This window comes from Hirsutella rhossiliensis, assembly GCF_020360975.1.
Source record: "Hirsutella rhossiliensis strain HR02 chromosome Unknown scaffold00014, whole genome shotgun sequence".
Taxonomy (NCBI): domain Eukaryota; kingdom Fungi; phylum Ascomycota; class Sordariomycetes; order Hypocreales; family Ophiocordycipitaceae; genus Hirsutella; species Hirsutella rhossiliensis.
In genome coordinates this window covers 1,523,431-1,540,174 of record NW_025408680.1, presented here as the reverse complement: position 1 = coordinate 1,540,174, position 16,744 = coordinate 1,523,431, and the positions used below count along the sequence as shown (strand labels likewise).

Genomic DNA, 16,744 nt, shown 5'->3' with positions numbered 1-16,744 from the left:
GGGGCTGTCGCTGCTATCACGTTAAGCGGTAGCGGGGGACAGGAACGCTGGGATATGAACGACGGACACGTAACTCAAGTCGAAAGACCGCCATTTGAGCAAGGTCTTCGCTCAGACAGAATACGAGGGGGCAGCTCGGCTCGGTCAAATCGCGGGGACAGACCAGCTTGAAGCGGTGAGATTTCCTTTTCGAGCGAGATGCAGCATCGAGCTGAAAAGCCGCTGCTGCTTTTCTTCCGTGGTAATGCGCCACGGTGCTTCAACACAGGCTCCCGCAACCAATCATCCTTCCTGCATGTTCATGCGACACAAGAGTGCGCATACCGCCTATGATCCTGCCAAAAGCGAGCGGCGGCGCCGTGATATATCTTCCAAACACATCGTGTCCAATCTGCCACAGATAGCATTGTATCATTTATTTTTAATATTGGGTTGTTAGAGCTTTCGCGATGGCTGACGACTCGTAACGGAGACGGAATAGGATGGCAGTGGATTCAAGTAATGCCCTTGTAGTGTCCGTCTCACTGGGGTCACGTTTGAGCTAACGGCTCCTCTAACAGACACCCCCATGCTCCATCCGTCTTCTGGAGCACAGGGACAAGGATGGCGCCGACGCGTTTCGACACGAAAACGACCAGCTACTGTCGCTCTTGCCCGCGTCGTACCGCACGGAGTCCGACGATCTGGCCGCCCCCGCTCGCCATGTCACGACCTGCATCGAGAAGGAGCTCAACTTGCGCCGGCTGACCAGCATTCATGGGTGGCCGTGGCTCGCCGGCCGGCCCATGCCGCCGCGTCCGCTGCACCACCAGTTGCTGGTCGGCCGAGAAGTCATCGTCACGGAGCAGATGGACATGCATCTCGTCTGGACGACGAGCTGGATATTCCTCAAACCTATCCCGCGGTTCCTTCTCGAGCCGCGCTTCTGGCACGAGTACCTCTCCTGCGGACAAGAGCACGACTGCTCGGACGAGGACGTCGGTTTCCATGGCACTACCAACGTGTGCGAGCGGAGCAGACTTAGGCAGCGTGCGCTCGGCTTCCTCCTCTCCTACGCCGCACTGATTTCTTACGAGAGCGACTTCCTAGTTGCGAAGGAGAAGCATCTGCTTCCCATAGAAGTTCCATGGCCCAGCTGGAGGACGTTCGTCCAGGAGCTGCATACAGAGCACATCTACCCAAACATCGACGCGCGGTTCTACTACGGCGAGCTTCGCTGAGTCGGTTGAACAAGATATACAGTCTCTGGCGAACTCCACTTCGTGGCTACACGCCTCGCTGGGATCAGTACGGCGTCTTCTTTCGGGACAATTTTGCCTGGTTAGCCGGGACGACGGTCTATATCGCTGTTGTCCTGACCGCCATGCAGGTCGGGCTCGCAACCAAGTCCCTCACCAGCAACGACGCATTCCAGTCTGCGTCTTACGGCTTCACCATCTTCTCTATATTTCGGCACCCCGTGTTGCCGCCGGGCTCATCGTTTTGGCATTCTTTGTGTTTTTGTCTAGAACTGGGTCGTGACCGTAGGGTACAAAAAGAAACGGCTCCAAAACATCTTGAATCATTTCTAGAGGGTGCAATAAATAAATGATGCCCTTGCTGAGTAGTGGATACCTACTTACCTATGTATCTACCAAGTGGAGGTGCACGTGAGTGGGGACGTACGAAGTAACTAATAGAGTTAACAAGTTGGCTGCTGGTGCCTGGACACGCCTCAAAGCCAAACCGAGTGCTTTTGTGTTTACTGTTAGCAGACTTGGTTGAACACGTCAAGGCGGTGTGGTTTTGCGTTTTCTCTGGTGTCGCGATAGTCTCAGGGCGGCACTTGTGCCTGCTGTCTATGGATACCTAGGTAGATATTGTAGGCAATGCACAGCAAAAGTACAGGGCGTACAGTGCGACAGGTCCGTGAATCGAGTGCCCCAGTTCTTCGTATCCAAGAATCAGGAATGAAGCTTGCACTGTACTTTCCTGGAGAGCCTGCGATGATGGAAAAAGATATGCATCAGAGCTTGACCTTGGACCGTGGAAATGGTAATCCTGTACGTGGCGAATCTTTAGTTGAGGCTCTGGGGGCTCCTGACACGGTGCAGAGAATACTATGTACCTATCCCATGGTTCCGTAGAGTGCTTTGCTCATGCATATTCGGCCCCTCCGGATGCTTGTATCGGGATCGCTCTATGTACATAATGCAAGTCAGGCAGCGCCTCCTCGCCTGGGGCGAGGAAGTACCTCTTGCACCATACCCGCGTGCAAAGATACTTCTGCTCGGGGGAAACGCGGACGCGACCCAACTTGGCTTGTTGCTCGACAGCTGGCGTCCCCCATCAACCCTCCCACTCTACCTCAGCGCTTTCAAACGCTTTCCTATACTCTGCGGTCCCCCGAATTTGCATCTGTGCAGCCTTCCCATGATATCCTACCTCGCTTGTGGGTGTCCGCTGTGCCTGTTTATCACTCCACTGCAGCGTCGTCGCGCTGTCTGCGTGGCGCCGGATTAAACGGCTGCTCTGTCGGAACACGATGGCGACATAATCGCGCGCCACCCCTTGGGCAGCTCTCTGGACCATCTAAAGAAGTCACTTCAGGATGCAGAGGAGCCCTATGTATCAATCTCCGGTTCGCATGATGTCGCTGTCGACGGCTCTGCAGATGATCGCCAAAAAGCAGTATCTCGTCTCCTGACTAGCTTGATGGGAACAGAAGCAGCTTTCATTCTTCAGTCGAAAATCAGCAGTCGCAACGTAGCCTCTGAGCTAGCGCTTCTCTTTGGACATATCCAAAGAGGGGATTTTAACTATAACTACTACCGTCCTCTTGTGAAACTTGTCATTCAAGAGGCGCCCGACTCTGAGATCTGGAGCGCCGTACTCGATCTCAATACCACGCTCACCCGAGTAACGCCTCCTGCAAGTGTTCCTGCAACATTCGACAGTACGCCCATCACCCATTCTTCTGCTTCCCAGCAAGGCGCCGAACAGACACGTCAGGTGGTGGAGAGAAAAGTCTTTGAGGAGATCAGATTCTGCACATATCGCGACGTGGAAGGATTCTTTGAGAAATACTTTGAGGGTAAAGACTGGACACGCCGTGCCTTGGACGCCTATGAGGCGATGAAGGACCATCACGCCGATGGCGAGTGGGCCGACCTTCCTGACCCGCCCGTACAGGCCGAAGTTCTGGACTGGTGGTTCCGACTCCAGGAAGACTTCTTCTCGGAGGAACCACGCCGCTATTATTCGACCACGAACCCGAAGGACCTTGTCGGTGCTGAAGCTCAGCGACAAATCGATCTCTTTGTCAAGCGAAAGAATGGGCAGTCGCCAGACGCCGCGCACGACTGGGGAGATGTTGACGTGATCGGTGAGCTCAAGGCATCCAATAATAACAAAAAAGCGACGCTTCTCCAGCTTGGCCGATACGTGCGAGACGTTTTCTCCTGCCAACCAACACGTCGGTACGTTCACGCGTTTACAATCTGCGGGCGCGAGATGGAAGTTTGGGTATTTGACCGTTCGGGATGTTACAGTCCTGGCGCGTTCGATATCCATGAGAAGCCAGAACGGTTCATACAGGTGGTTGCTGGCTACACGATGATGAATGACGAATAACTGGGCTTGGGCACATTTACGGAGCTGGATGACGACAGTTGCTTGATACACATTGAACAGGACGGGGCTTCAGGCCGGACGAGGTTACGATTGGAGTCGCAGTCTTTCACCCGTCAACGGGCAATTGCCACCCGTGGGATGTCTTGCTATCTCACGAAGCCTCTGGACCCTAAGGATTGGAGTTGTGTGGCCAAGTTTTCATGGACGTCCGACAGGCGAAAGCCAGAGGCAGATCTTCTCAGATTGGCCCGTCAAAGAGGAGTCGAGGGAATTGCTGAGTTGATCGGCCATCGTCGCATAACCAGCATCAATGATATGCGATCAGGCTTGACATTCACGAAGCCTTACTCCTTCCGAGGTCTTCCAAGCACTGCGTCGACTTTTTCGCTGTCTTTCTCCCGGCCTCAGCCTCCCAGTGCCCTTTCTCGGTCATTCAGCGAACTTCCTGGCTTAAGCATCGCTAACAGGCCGTTAAGAAAGCGCAAGTCGATGGATGTCGGTCAGAAACCCTCTAAGCGATCAAGATCCAACAGTCAAAGGTCGAGCCAAAGGCAAAACGAGGTTACGTACGATGTAGAGGAAGCTCAAGGCACGAGCCTGCTCGTTTCCAACAACGGACGCTATGATAATCGAGTCTTTCGATGTCTAGTGATCTCCCCAGCAGGCCGAGCGATCCACAAGTACGAAAAGATATCGGAGCTCCTGGGGGCTCTCCGCGACACGATCAAGGCACACAGGTCCCTATACCTCAAAGGCAACATCCTGCACCGGGACATTTCCGAGAACAACATCATCATCACCGACTGCAAAACGAATGGCCACATAGGCATGCTAATTGACCTGGATCTTGCCAAAGAGCTGGGCAGCGGGCGCAGCGGGGCGCGCTGTCGCACAGGCACGATGGAGTTCATGGCAATTGAGGTCCTGCAAGGGATCTCTCACACCTACCGGCATGATCTGGAGTCGTTCTTCTATGTGCTCCTCTGGCTGTGTAATCGTCGTGGTTGGAAATTTCTGCGCAACCAGAAGGAGCAGCCTACACCGAGTCTATTGACAAAGTGGTACTCCGGCAGTTATCGAGAGATCGCGGGCGCCAAACGGGGGTATATGCATGTTGATGGATTTGAAGATATTCTGGAAGAGTTTCCGCAACCGCAGTTCGATTGCGTCAAGCCTCTGTGCCGAGAGTTGCGGGGGATTTTGTTCTCTTACTGGGACGGGCTCTTTGTCGGGTCACCGAATGATCCGGAGATGCTTTATGGGCCAATCATCAAAGCGTTTGGGAAGGCTATTGGTGGCATCAGGGCTATGGAGGGATAAGGTCGTGTCTGCTGTTCTGTACATATTGTGATGCGCCTGCCAACACATGTGGCCCCGAGGCACTATGCTGTCTCTGAGCGACGATCAAAGAGAACCAACACTTGGTACTTTACACCGGCCAGTCTCCACACCATCGCCGACAGTCCATTTAGGGTGCCCTCAACCTCTGAGTCGTACACCTCGGTGAGTGGAATCCGACCACTGCTGTAGGCCACTTCATCAGGACTCAGCCACAACGAGTGCCCATACCAGCAGGCGCCGTCCTCGCTCTATGAACCGTCAGTGTAGGGACACCAGCTCATGGAGCTGCTGAGGAACGGAATGCGAAATAAGTGGGGCGTGGCATGAGGCAGTTACGCGTTGGAAACGCGTTCGTGGAAGACCATATCGGACTCGGAGAATAAATTCACCGATAAGTTCCTGGGAGGTATGTCTATGTATCATAGGCGGCAACCGACTGCGTGCGCTAGAGTCTGCGAACGCAGCTTTTCGCGCCCCGCGCAGCAAGCCCTGGTAGCTTGGCGCCCTACCCATCAGGCTCAGGAGATAGCAACGCTTAAGTTGGAAGATCATTCCCCCAGTGATGCGCTTCTATGAAATCTTCTCCCCTCCCCCTTTCCTTCGTTTCTGTGACTTTCTTTTCGCGCCTTAAAAGATGACCACACATCCCCACACCCCCCGCTGTAACGTGGACAGTAAAAGGGGGGAACGGAAGGGAAATGGATGAGGGAGGGGCGGATGAGGCTGGCAGGAGCTTGCATACTGGTGAATCCATCAGCGAGGCTGCGCCCCAGGGCTGCTGCCCTCACGCAGCTGACGACCAACTCCAACGAATGGAAACTAACCACCCACGTTGCTTCCTGCGGCATAACCTTACCGTACCCCGCGTAAGTCTGTCACGACGGCCACGTTATTCTTCAATCTTCAATCTTCGCGTCAGATCAATAACAGAACAGACTGGAGCTTTACCTGCACGCATGTTCTTCTAGTGTGGCCCACTCCCCCACTCATGTCCGCGCGCCTATTATGGGCCTCGTCGACGCTAGCCATGTCTTTCTCCTCTTGCTAGTCGCCACCTTATCCATCTTCTTGGTGCGCAATCGTTTGCTACCAGGTCCAGCGCGCATCGAGGGGAAGCCAGCGAAATATGACAAGACGTTCCGTGTCCGCGGTGTTCCTCGCGAGTGGGATCTCGCCCGTTTGCGGTCCTTCCTCCAGGAACGCGATTCACACCTGACTGTCAAATCACTCGCACGAGAGATCCATGGCCGTTCGTCGTCGGGCACCGTTACCTGCCGAGATACCCCTGCCGTACTTTTGATACCCCTGGATCTGACCAACTCTTCGGGGGCGCGCCTCCAAGTCCTCACGCTGGACGACGACTTTGTCGGCATGACGACACTCTTCGCACCGCCCGACAAGGACCACAGAATCGAGTAAGGAGGGACCCGGCTGGCTCCTTGCAACGGCGCGTGCTAATCATCCTAGTGTCGTTGCTATATCGGGCCTCGGGGGCCACGCGTTTGGCTCTTTCAAAGAGAGAGGCGGGGAGCATATGTGGCTGCGAGACGCCCTGCCGTACGATCTCAAGAGCGAGGCTACCGAGGGGCATATGGCGCGCGTGATGACATGTGGGTACGGGTCGGCGGTTGCGGAGAGCCAAAACACCGATAACCTGGAAGACTTGGCAACGGCATTCCACAACAGCCTCCTTCCGTTGGCCTCTTCTGCGCAAAGAAAGCCTATTATCTTCATTGCCCACAGCCTGGGAGGACTGATCTTGAAACAGGTAATACCACCGCTTCTATTGTCTTGTCATTGGCTGATGTGTTCTGTAGATGCTCATTACTCTGGCAAAGTCGGAGCAAGAGGACGATAAGAAGCTCTTAGAGGCTGTGTATGGCATCGTCTTCTTCGGCGTTCCACACGACGGCATGGATATCAGCTTTCTTATCCCCATGGTCGGAGACGGGCCGAATCGGTTCCTTGTTGAATCGATTAGTCGCATCAATTCGCAGATTCTAAGCATCCAGCAGCGCGATTTCCACAAAGCACTCAGGGCCGAGGTGAATCCGAAATTGTCTGTTTCTACGAGACGATGCAATCACCAACGGCTGAACAGGTCTGTCATGGCTCTTCTATCATAGTGCCCAACTGATTCGTCCAGGATGAGAGTGGCAACTGGGCCATGTCAGGACCGCTGAAGGTGCTCGTCACCAAATCCTCAGCGACCCATTGCCGTCCGTGGGAGGACGGACCGGAGCACATCTGTGCCGTCGCGCGGTCACATTCGGGCATGGTTAAGTTTAGGCCCAATGACCCCGAGTATGATAAGGCCTGCGAGAGGCTGAGGGGCCTTGCTCGACGGGCGGTGACGGGGCGTCGTCGACGGCAGGCACTTAACGCGAAGTGTAAGTAAGAGGTAAGAACTTGCTGGCTTAAACTAAAAGCATCAGTCCTTGTGCCATACAATAAGAATCAAGACTTCGTCGGACGATCCAACATCTCAGAAGACCTCAAGCAGCAGCTGGGTTTCGGTCAGCGCCCTGGAGCCGCAGGGTCGCAACCCAGAGTGGCGCTGCACGGTCTGGGCGGAGTTGGGTGCGTCATATTATGCCCGTTCCATGGCAAGCGTGCTGACAAGCGCAGAAAAACGCAAATTGTGTTGGCATACGTTTATTGCTGCAGGAAGCCTGTCCTGAAGTTTCCGTGTTTTGGGTTCACGCAAGCAACGCGGAGCGATTCCGTCAGTCATTTGCTTCCATCGCGCAAGAATGCCAAGTTCCCGGCCATGATGATCCTAAATCGGATGTGCTGCCACTGGTGAAGGGATGGCTGGGGAAAAAGGAAAATGGGCGGTGGCTCATGGTTCTCGACAACGCCGACGACGCGCAGCTCCTCTTCGGCGCTATCGGTAGCGGCTCCAGTAGCATCGAAAAGTTTGGACAATTCATACCCGAATGTGGTCACGGAACAGTGCTCGCGACAACCAGGAACAAGCAAGCAGCCGTGAAGCTGACCAAATCGACCCGTATCGTGGAGGTTCGCAAAATGGACGAGGAGGAGTCGATTGAGCTGCTCCAAACAAGACTTAAGGAAGATGACAAGGCTACCTCTAGGGTCAACCCGATTGAACTATCAATACTATCCTCGCGCCTAGAGTACCTACCGCTCGCGCTCGTCCAGGCGGCTGCTTTCATTCGGGAGAATAGCGTTTCTATCGAATCGTATCTCGGGCTGCTCAGCGAGAGTGACAAAAACATCGTCGACCTGCTGAGCGCGGAGTTCGAGACGATCGGACGGGACTCGGAGGCTCCACAGGCGGTAGCGCAGACGTGGATGCTCTCGTTCCGACAGATTAAGGAACAGGATGCATTAGCGGGCAATTGTCTTTCGCTGATGAGCTTGTTCGACCGGCAGGGCATTCCGATGTCGTTTCTGTCGCACTACGGTGCACAGGAACGCAACGGAGGTCCGAAGAACAATCTGGAGCTGACAAAATCTGTTGGGCTACTAAAGGCCTTCAGTCTCATTTCAAAGGAGAAGAGCGGCAACCTGGACATCCATCGGCTGGTGCAGCTGGTGACTCGAAAGTGGCTCGTCAACGACGGCAAGATGAGTGAGTTTGGGCGGGAAGCGCTGCTGACGGTATCGCAAATGTATCCTTTTGGGAGGTTTGAGAACCGGACGGTGTGTAGTGCGTATTTACCGCACGCAAACGCTGTGCTGAAGATTGGGACTGGCGGCCTAGGGGATGGGGAGAAGGCGAAGGCGTCCCTGCTTCATTGCGTGGCGAGCTACTTTAATTTCGAGGGAAAATGGAGTGACGCAGAGAAACTTAGCGTAGATGCTGTCGAGACCCGCAAGAGGGTGCTGGGCGAGGAGCATCCCTCAACGCTGACCAGCATGGCCAACCTCGCGTTGACGTACTCGAATCAGGGGCGGTGGAAGGAGGCGGAGGAGCTCGGGGTGCAGGTGATGGAGACCCGCAAGAGGGTGCTGGGCGAGGAGCATCCCGACACGCTGACCAGCATGGCCAACATCGCGTCGACGTACCGGAATCAGGGGCGGTGGAAGGAGGCGGAGGAGCTCGGGGTGCAGGTGATGGAGACCCGCAAGAGGGTGCTGGGCGAGGAGCATCCCGACACGCTGACCAGCATGGCCAACCTCGCGTTGACGTACTCGAATCAGGGGCGGTGGAAGGAGGCGGAGGAGCTCGGGGTGCAGGTGATGGAGACCCGCAAGAGGGTGCTGGGCGAGGAGCATCCCGACACGCTGACCAGCATGGCCAACCTCGCGTCGACGTACTGGAATCAGGGGCGGTGGAAGGAGGCGGAGGAGCTCGAGGTGCAGGAACTGGGTATCTGCAAGAGGGTGCTAGGCGAGGAGCATCCCGACACGCTGACCAGCATGGCCAACCTCGCGTCGACGTACCGGAATCAGGGGCGGTGGAAGGAGGCGGAGGAGCTCGGGGTGCAGGTGATGGAGACCCGCAAGAGGGTGCTGGGCGAGGAGCATCCCGACACGCTGACCAGCATGGCCAACCTCGCGTTGACGTACTCGAATCAGGGCGGTGGAAGGAGGCGGAGGAGCTCGGGGTGCAGGTGATGGAGACCCGCAAGAGGGTGCTGGGCGAGGAGCATCCCGACACGCTGACCAGCATGGCCAACCTCGCGTCGACGTACCGGAATCAGGGGCGGTGGAAGGAGGCGGAGGAGCTCGGGGTGCAGGAACTGGGTATCTGCAAGAAGGTGCTAGGCGAGGAGCATCCCTCAACGCTGACCAGCATGGCCAACCTCGCGTCGACGTACTGGAATCAGGGGCGGTGGAAGGAGGCGGAGGAGCTCGAGGTGCAGGAACTGGGTATCTGCAAGAGGGTGCTAGGCGAGGAGCATCCCTCAACGCTGACCAGCATGGCCAACCTCGCGTCGACGTACCGGAATCAGGGGCGGTGGAAGGAGGCGGAGGAGCTCGGGGTGCAGGAACTGGGTATCTGCAAGAAGGTGCTAGGCGAGGAGCATCCCTCAACGCTGACCAGCATGGCCAACCTCGCGTTGACGTACTCGAATCAGGGGCGGTGGAAGGAGGCGGAGGAGCTCGAGGTGCAGGAACTGGGTATCTGCAAGAAGGTGCTAGGCGAGGAGCATCCCTCAACGCTGACCAGCATGGCCAACCTCGCGTTGACGTACTCGAATCAGGGGCGGTGGAAGGAGGCGGAGGAGCTCGGGGTGCAGGTGATGGAGACCCGCAAGAGGGTGCTGGGCGAGGAGCATCCCGACACGCTGACCAGCATGGCCAACCTCGTGTTGACGTACTCGAATCAGGGGCGGTGGAAGGAGGCGGAGGAGCTCGAGGTGCAGGTGATGGAGACCCGCAAGAGGGTGCTGGGCGAGGAGCATCCCGACACGCTGACCAGCATGGCCAACCTGGCCTGGACTTGGTATAAGATTGACCGAGTCTTGGAAGCGAAGGCGTTGATGCAGGATTGCATTCGCTACCGGCAGAAGATACTTGGCCAGGATCATCCTCACACCCGGTCTTCCATATCGACCATGGCTGGATGGGAGAGTACGAGGTAAAGGTCTAATGAAAGATCCATGATCTTCTGCATCGAATCAATCCAACCGCTTCAGACAATTGATGATGGTATTCATGAGCCAGCCTGTCTCTACAGTGGGATATATAGGCTACAGCCGCTAGGTTTCCTGACTCAGCTTACGCTTCGGTTAGAGAACAACTGACGTACTATTCTTCTCTCTTTCTTTTCTTTTCCCTTTGTTCTCCGAGGGTTGTAGGGGCAGGAAGACATTCATCTTCGCAGGAGGCTGAGAGGCATTGTTCTTCTCTAGACTTGGCGAGAATCGTCTTCTGTTATTATTTAGCCGAGGTTCTAGATGCCTAACGTAATCCACCCCCTTCCCGGTCAGACCCCCTACTCGGTCAAAATTCTCCACCGACTTGTAACCGCGATAATACCCCGTTTGGGTCGAACGGAAAGAGGCCTGTTGCCATAAATCCGCTTCGGATATTCGACGGCGAAAGTGCTTGTCGGCGAGCCTCTAAGTATATAGGAAGGAAGTCCTGTTTGTCGATATGATGGATCCCAGCGAGCATTTTCTCTTGAACCTTCCGGCCGTATATTGTTTTCAACGGCGAATAGTACCGGACATCAAGAGGCTGCAAGAGATGCGAGGAATGTGCAGGCATTTGCAGTACCACGATGGAATTGGCAGTACAGTACTTGTCAAATTCCGGCCTGACGTGGCTGCCGTGCCCGTCGAGAATAAGAAGTCGATGCGTACCAACCGTACGGCGCCGTGTATTCGGATCAAAGACTTTTGCCTTGATATCGCCGTGGCGGCCAACAAACTTCCGCACCCAGTTTTCCCCGACAGGATCTTTGCCTCGCTCGGTAAGCAATAAGTTGGCCATCCGACGAGTGTAAGCCACTGTCGGCGGCATCCCTCGCTCGTCCATCGACAAGATCCATTGTACCAGGGCAGTCTCTTCCGTCGCCGTCAACTTCAGGTTGTTCACCTGAGCGTCGCGTCGGCGAATGACACCGCGCAGTCGATCAGATACTGTGTCACGCGCTTAGAGACCTGTGTTGCGTCATCTGAAACCGAAGTGGGGATCGCGACGCGCGGCAGGACTTATATAAGGATGCGGGGATAACCACAGCCCGCTGGAGGAGCTCTTTAGAGATCAACAATTGCATCACTGGCCCCCGTTCTTCACTCTCTGTTTCGTCGTGATCGTGCGCCTCTCGCTTACCCCGCAACCGTTATCATCGCTTTACTTGCCTTCTTGCTTTTTCTGCTTCTTCCCGGCTGCGGGATGGTGCCCGAATGGCCGATTTCTTTGCCTACCTTCATGCATGCTTTAGTTCCTAGCGCTACCGCCTGCTTGCGTCTTTTTCTCTCGCCTCTGTCTTTGTCTTGTTTGTCTCTCAAATCTTCGGTCTTCGTTCCTCAAGGCTCTTCGCGCAATCCATGAGGGGTTGCCTTACCTGTACCTGTGGGCTTGTAGTAAGCGGTGACCAATGCAGTAGGCGGTGGCCTATCGTAGTAGCTGGTGACCAATGTAGTAGGCGGTGACCAATGTGGTAGGCGGTGACCAATGTAGTAGGCGGTGACCAATGTGGTAGGCGGTGACCAATGTAGTAGGCGGTGACCAATGTAGTAGGCGGTGACCAGTGTGGTAGGCGGTGACCAATGTAGTAGGCGGTGACCTATTGAAGTAGGCGGTGACCATGGCAGGAGGCTCACAGGTAAGTCAACCCCTTATGGTTGCGCAAAGAGCCCTGAGGAACGAAGATGGAGGTTGGAATAAAAAACCGAAAGGCAGGCAGTAGCGTTAGAAACTAAAGCATGCAAGAATGTAAGTAAAGAAAGGGGCCATTGTTGGAAGAGACAGCTGGTCTCCTCCAAAGCTGGTCTCCTCCAACAGCCATTAAAAAAGCAAGAACGTAGCTAAAGCGGTGTCAGGCTGCGGGTAACAGAAGAGGAAGGAATATAAGGAAGGTACATAGGCAAGATTTCCAGAGAAAAGCAGCCGCTCTTCACCTTAGTCACCGATCCAGGCACTCGGCCTGCGGCCTCGCGGTCGGCCTGGGCGGCCAGGCGGGAGGAGCGAGAAGGGAAGTGGACGGGATGCGGCTGCCTGGCCAGGGCGAGCGCTTCGTCGACGGCCGGTCACAGATGAACAGATACACTGGTAGGAGAAGGAGGTGTTAGTAATTGACGAGGTTAGCATGCACGAGGCGCGAACGCTACACGCGGCCAACAAGCGGCTCTGCCGGCTGCGGGGGTCGCCTCAAGACTTTAGCAGGGTCCCGGCAGCGATCCTCTACGGCGACTTCCACCAGTTCCGGCCGGTGCAAGTGCGGTCGATCGTGCTGCCAAGCGTGGCCATGCCGTAGGGCGAAGACAGGGCGTTCGCGGCCGAGCAGCGGCGGCAGCACGACAAGGCGCACGCGCTATAGGAGGTTCACGACGGTCATCATGCTAGACAAGCAGATACGGGCCGCCGGCGACCCGGAGCTGCGGCGGCTGCTCGGCGGATCCGCCGAAGGGGGCAGGACCCGTCAGACCTAGACCTGCTAAACTCGAGGTGCCATAGGGAGGGCAGGCGGATTTCGTGGGAGACAGGCCTGACGGCAGTGACACCGCTGACAGGAACCGCTGGAAACTTCACCTAGAGGCGGCGCGCGACTTCCTCTCCAAGAACAAGCAGAAGGAGGGCGCGCCGATGGGGGAGGAGGCGGTGCTAGTGCTAGGCTACGACGACGACAGCGCGACCCCAGTGCCGGCCGTCCTCGTCTTCGTGCCCGGCATGCCAGTCGTCATAAACCAGAACACGCACCAGGGGCTAAAGCCGGTGAACGGGGCCAGGTACACGGTGGTAGACGCGAAGATGGTGAAGTTGGATTACCAGCCAGATGACTAGAGATACCTACTTTCCTCGTGAAGTGCCACATCAAGTCAAAATGCAAACTTATTGCTTATTTTACTACGCTTGATACTCACAATTTAGTCCGGTCCAAGCCATCATGAACGACATCAATCCTTTCAGCCCCTCCTTCTGGCATAGAAAGGGAGCGGGTGCGAAAGCAGGTCAATACCGGTACTTGAAATGAAGAAACTATGCATAGAGCCTACTATGAGCGGCTCACTTCGGACGAGGCCGATGTTGTTGCGCTGAGGAACCCGACGATATCCCCGTGCAGCGATCAGGACTTTCACGACCATATTGAATGATTATTTTCGTGAATTTATGGATTGGGCTTCGGGGCAGATAGTATTGCATCTCTGCACCTGCTAGCATACGGAGACTTCTCATTACAGGGTCATCTTGGATGGGGGGGTCGAGGCAAGTTGTGCACGTGCTGCAGAAGAGCGGAGGAGGAACCAAAGGACCTTTGGCATCTGGAGCAATATGAATGGCGGCTAGACTCGTGCAGGTGTTGCCTCGGCGCCGCTTTAGACACGGAGTCCCTATTACATCTTGCACAATACTCCATGGCAGCCGACAATCAAGATAAAGGAGAGGCTAGTGTTTCGTGATTGGGTCAGAACGGAAAGACCGGGAGGAGATACCGCGTCTTATCTTATGGCTGAGGGCACTTGCGCGTGGCCGTGAGAGGGGTCGTACGATAACTAGTTAGACGATGGTTGCCATAATTGTTTTGCTTCTGCAGTACGTACGTAAATCCAACCCAACAAGCGCCACACCGACATTATTTCACAATCTACAGCTCCAAAAAAGAATGTAAAGGTCCGCAGTGTCGTCAAGCAACAAACATCATTCGCTGTGCTTCAGCTTAGTGCAATAGTGCACCTGCAGGCATCCACGAGACCGCCCTGGAAACGTGTCATTGAAACGCTTATGGATCTCCGCCCACGAGAGGTTGCCCTGTTCCTTCCTCAGCTTGGTGAGTAGGTTATCTTCTTCGCGCGTGAACCTGGCTCTCGTGCCGGAAGTCCGCCCTGCCTGACCGCCAGTCGCTCTGGTAGTCGTAGTACGGCGCGCATTACCTGTGGGAACACTTCCTTGGCTGTGCGATGTGCAAAATGGCCATTCAAATTGTAGCTGGAATGTGCCCACGCCGTCCACGATGACCCGCTTGAATATGACGTTCTGCAGAGGCCACTCCTCAAATGTTGCGGCGGATGTCCCGACGTTTCCGTCTTCAGAGGAGTCGTGCGACGCTGGCGGACTAGGCATGCTGCGTGCTGACGTGTATTTGACCTTTCGCATCGGTGGGAAACGGGATACGTTGCTGCTGCAGCGCTGGGGCTTCGTAGTAGCAGAATCATGCCTAACCTTCCGACGTTTGCGCGGAGATTGCTCAGTGGGGTCGTTGGCGTCGCAGGCCACGCCGTCCTCCTGGCCGCCCCTTTCGCCGCTGTTCGCCGTGGCGGGACAATACTCCGTGTCGATGTGTGCGCCGCCGGAATGGTCGTCGTGATCGTCGGAAGCATCCATCTGACATCGCTGGGCCTTGCTGCCAATCTCACAATCACCTTGGGCTAGGTTACTGTCACTTTGATTCGCGCTCTCGGGGGAGTACAATCCCTGAGCCTCTGGCAGTGGGTTGATTGGATACTGGGACTCGGTTTCCGCACTGTGGTCCTCATAGGCGCCGGCTTCAAGGTCTTGTCTTGCTGAAATCCCCAGGGATTGCTGTTTTAAGGCGTAATCCTCGTGTGTTTCGGAAACGTTGCCGAGTTGTGTGAGAATGCTACTCGTAGGCAGATAGTCCAGTTGATTTAGAATGCTCTTGGCAGGGCTCTGCGACGCTTCATCCGCTCGGGGCAAGCTATGTGCAGGCGGCATCGGGGCCAGCACAGGCGAAGGCGCTGTAGGGCTGCTTGGGACCGATATTGATGTTGATGGTCTGGTGCCCATCGTGGCCTTTCTACTAGCTTGATTGACCGTTGATGAACCTGGCCGGCGGGATTCCTCGGCCTCACCGGCTCCGTCAGACACCGTGCCGAGGCATTCTAGCCCATTCGTCAACCCCCCGACTCATAGGTAACAAGGTGTGCAAGAACTTACCTACACCATTGGGGCTACCAGTCTGTGCTTTAGCTACAGATGTGACGACCGCGTTGGCCGACGGAAGTGTATCAAGAGACCGCGAGTCATCCATGTCCTGACCATCACGACCATCGCCCTCACCCCCAACTTGGTCATCTGCATCATCAGCCTCAGATTCCGTATCAGATGGAATCGTTATCGGCGCATCTGAATGTCGCCCGCAGACGGCGGGTATACGGTTTAAGCCTGCCTCTGCCCCAGGGGACAAAGCTTGTCGCGAGGTCGTAGAAGTGAATGGATGCCACTGCTGCGTTGATGGCCGCGGTGGCCTTGGCTGTGGCTGCTTCGTCTGCCTGCCGCCCCCCGGGGGAGGAACCCAAAAGGCTTGGCCATCGAGGTGATGGTAGAAGTCATCATCAGGGTGGGCGAATCTTTCGTGGGAGCAAGTGACGCTGTTCGCCTACGAACAGTCGGAGAACTTTGCTGAGAAGCATCATTAGGAGCACGAGTGCCAGATGCCTTAAATATGCGAGCGAGCCGCGCTCACCACTCTAGCCGACGCTCCCCTCACCTCGGCTCAAATATACTCCCCAGGCTCCAGGTGCTCTCGGGCTTTCGCATTGTTCCGTCCGTCCGTCCGTCCGAAACAACGTACAGGGCCAGACCCGCGTGAGCTAGCCTCTTATTTCTCCCGTTCACTCTCTGCCAATCATGCAGCTGTCGGACCACACCGGACGCGGCCAGAAGGATGCTGCAGAATCCTCCTCGCAACCCTACCGTAGACCTGCTCACGCTGTTGGCGGCCCGTTGCACTCGGCAGCTCCGAGTCAGCCTCAGGCTCCGCACGTTGGTCCTTGATTGGCATTGGTGCTCCCGTCCCGTCATTATATTCTGCGGCCTAGATTGAAGGATGAGGCTCGGCACCCAGTCATAGGCGTCCTTGGAGCGCCTTTTCCCAGATTGCGTTTGGCGTAGCAATATGTGCCGCGTCGCCTCCACGCGACCCTCCATCAACGACTGAAATCAATAAAAGGGGGCTTGGTCATGCCTTGCATAGTGCATCGGAAAGAGTCCGGCCGAGGGAACGCCGGGCCGTGTCCCTCGTATTGACAGACCATGCGCTGGCCTTTCCTCCTTGTGTCACACTGGTCCGTGGCGCGAAAGGGTGATTCAGCTCGTCAGGGATGGCGCCGGTCTGGCCGTGTTGGTCAATGGACCTGCCCCTTGTGTCACGCGTTGGCGCCATCAGCAACCGCGCATTTTCGTGACC

The 16,744-nt window shown here is 55.9% G+C and overlaps 5 protein-coding genes across 5 annotated transcripts; 4 read left to right on the top strand and 1 right to left on the bottom strand.

The window, feature by feature from the left end:
* Positions 1-482: 482 nt before the first annotated feature.
* On the top strand, positions 483-1,220 carry HRG_10023 (uncharacterized protein; the record flags this gene model as incomplete). The annotated part of the gene is made up of 3 exons (XM_044868494.1): positions 483-514; positions 596-955; positions 1,019-1,220. 3 exons carry the CDS (start codon positions 483-485, stop codon positions 1,218-1,220), a joined length of 594 nt encoding a protein of 197 aa, XP_044716491.1.
* Positions 1,221-5,958: 4,738 nt separating this feature from the next.
* On the top strand, positions 5,959-9,540 carry HRG_10022 (tetratricopeptide repeat domain-containing protein; the record flags this gene model as incomplete). The annotated part of the gene is made up of 10 exons (XM_044868493.1): positions 5,959-6,368; positions 6,421-6,721; positions 6,771-6,913; positions 6,985-7,054; positions 7,100-7,343; positions 7,389-7,533; positions 7,582-7,596; positions 7,662-7,858; positions 7,910-8,629; positions 8,684-9,540. The coding sequence occupies 10 exons, from the start codon at positions 5,959-5,961 to the stop codon at positions 9,538-9,540; spliced, it is 3,102 nt and encodes a 1,033-aa protein (XP_044716490.1).
* A 53-nt stretch (positions 9,541-9,593) lies between these two features.
* Positions 9,594-10,511, top strand: HRG_10021 (tetratricopeptide repeat domain-containing protein; the record flags this gene model as incomplete). The annotated part of the gene is made up of 1 exon (XM_044868492.1): positions 9,594-10,511. One exon carries the CDS (start codon positions 9,594-9,596, stop codon positions 10,509-10,511), a length of 918 nt encoding a protein of 305 aa, XP_044716489.1.
* Positions 10,512-12,685: 2,174 nt separating this feature from the next.
* On the top strand, positions 12,686-13,380 carry HRG_10020 (uncharacterized protein; the record flags this gene model as incomplete). The annotated part of the gene is made up of 3 exons (XM_044868491.1): positions 12,686-12,810; positions 12,854-13,017; positions 13,133-13,380. The coding sequence occupies 3 exons, from the start codon at positions 12,686-12,688 to the stop codon at positions 13,378-13,380; spliced, it is 537 nt and encodes a 178-aa protein (XP_044716488.1).
* An 855-nt stretch (positions 13,381-14,235) lies between these two features.
* Positions 14,236-15,342, bottom strand: HRG_10019 (uncharacterized protein; the record flags this gene model as incomplete). The annotated part of the gene is made up of 1 exon (XM_044868490.1): positions 14,236-15,342. The coding sequence occupies one exon, from the start codon at positions 15,340-15,342 to the stop codon at positions 14,236-14,238; it is 1,107 nt and encodes a 368-aa protein (XP_044716487.1).
* Positions 15,343-16,744: the final 1,402 nt, after the last annotated feature.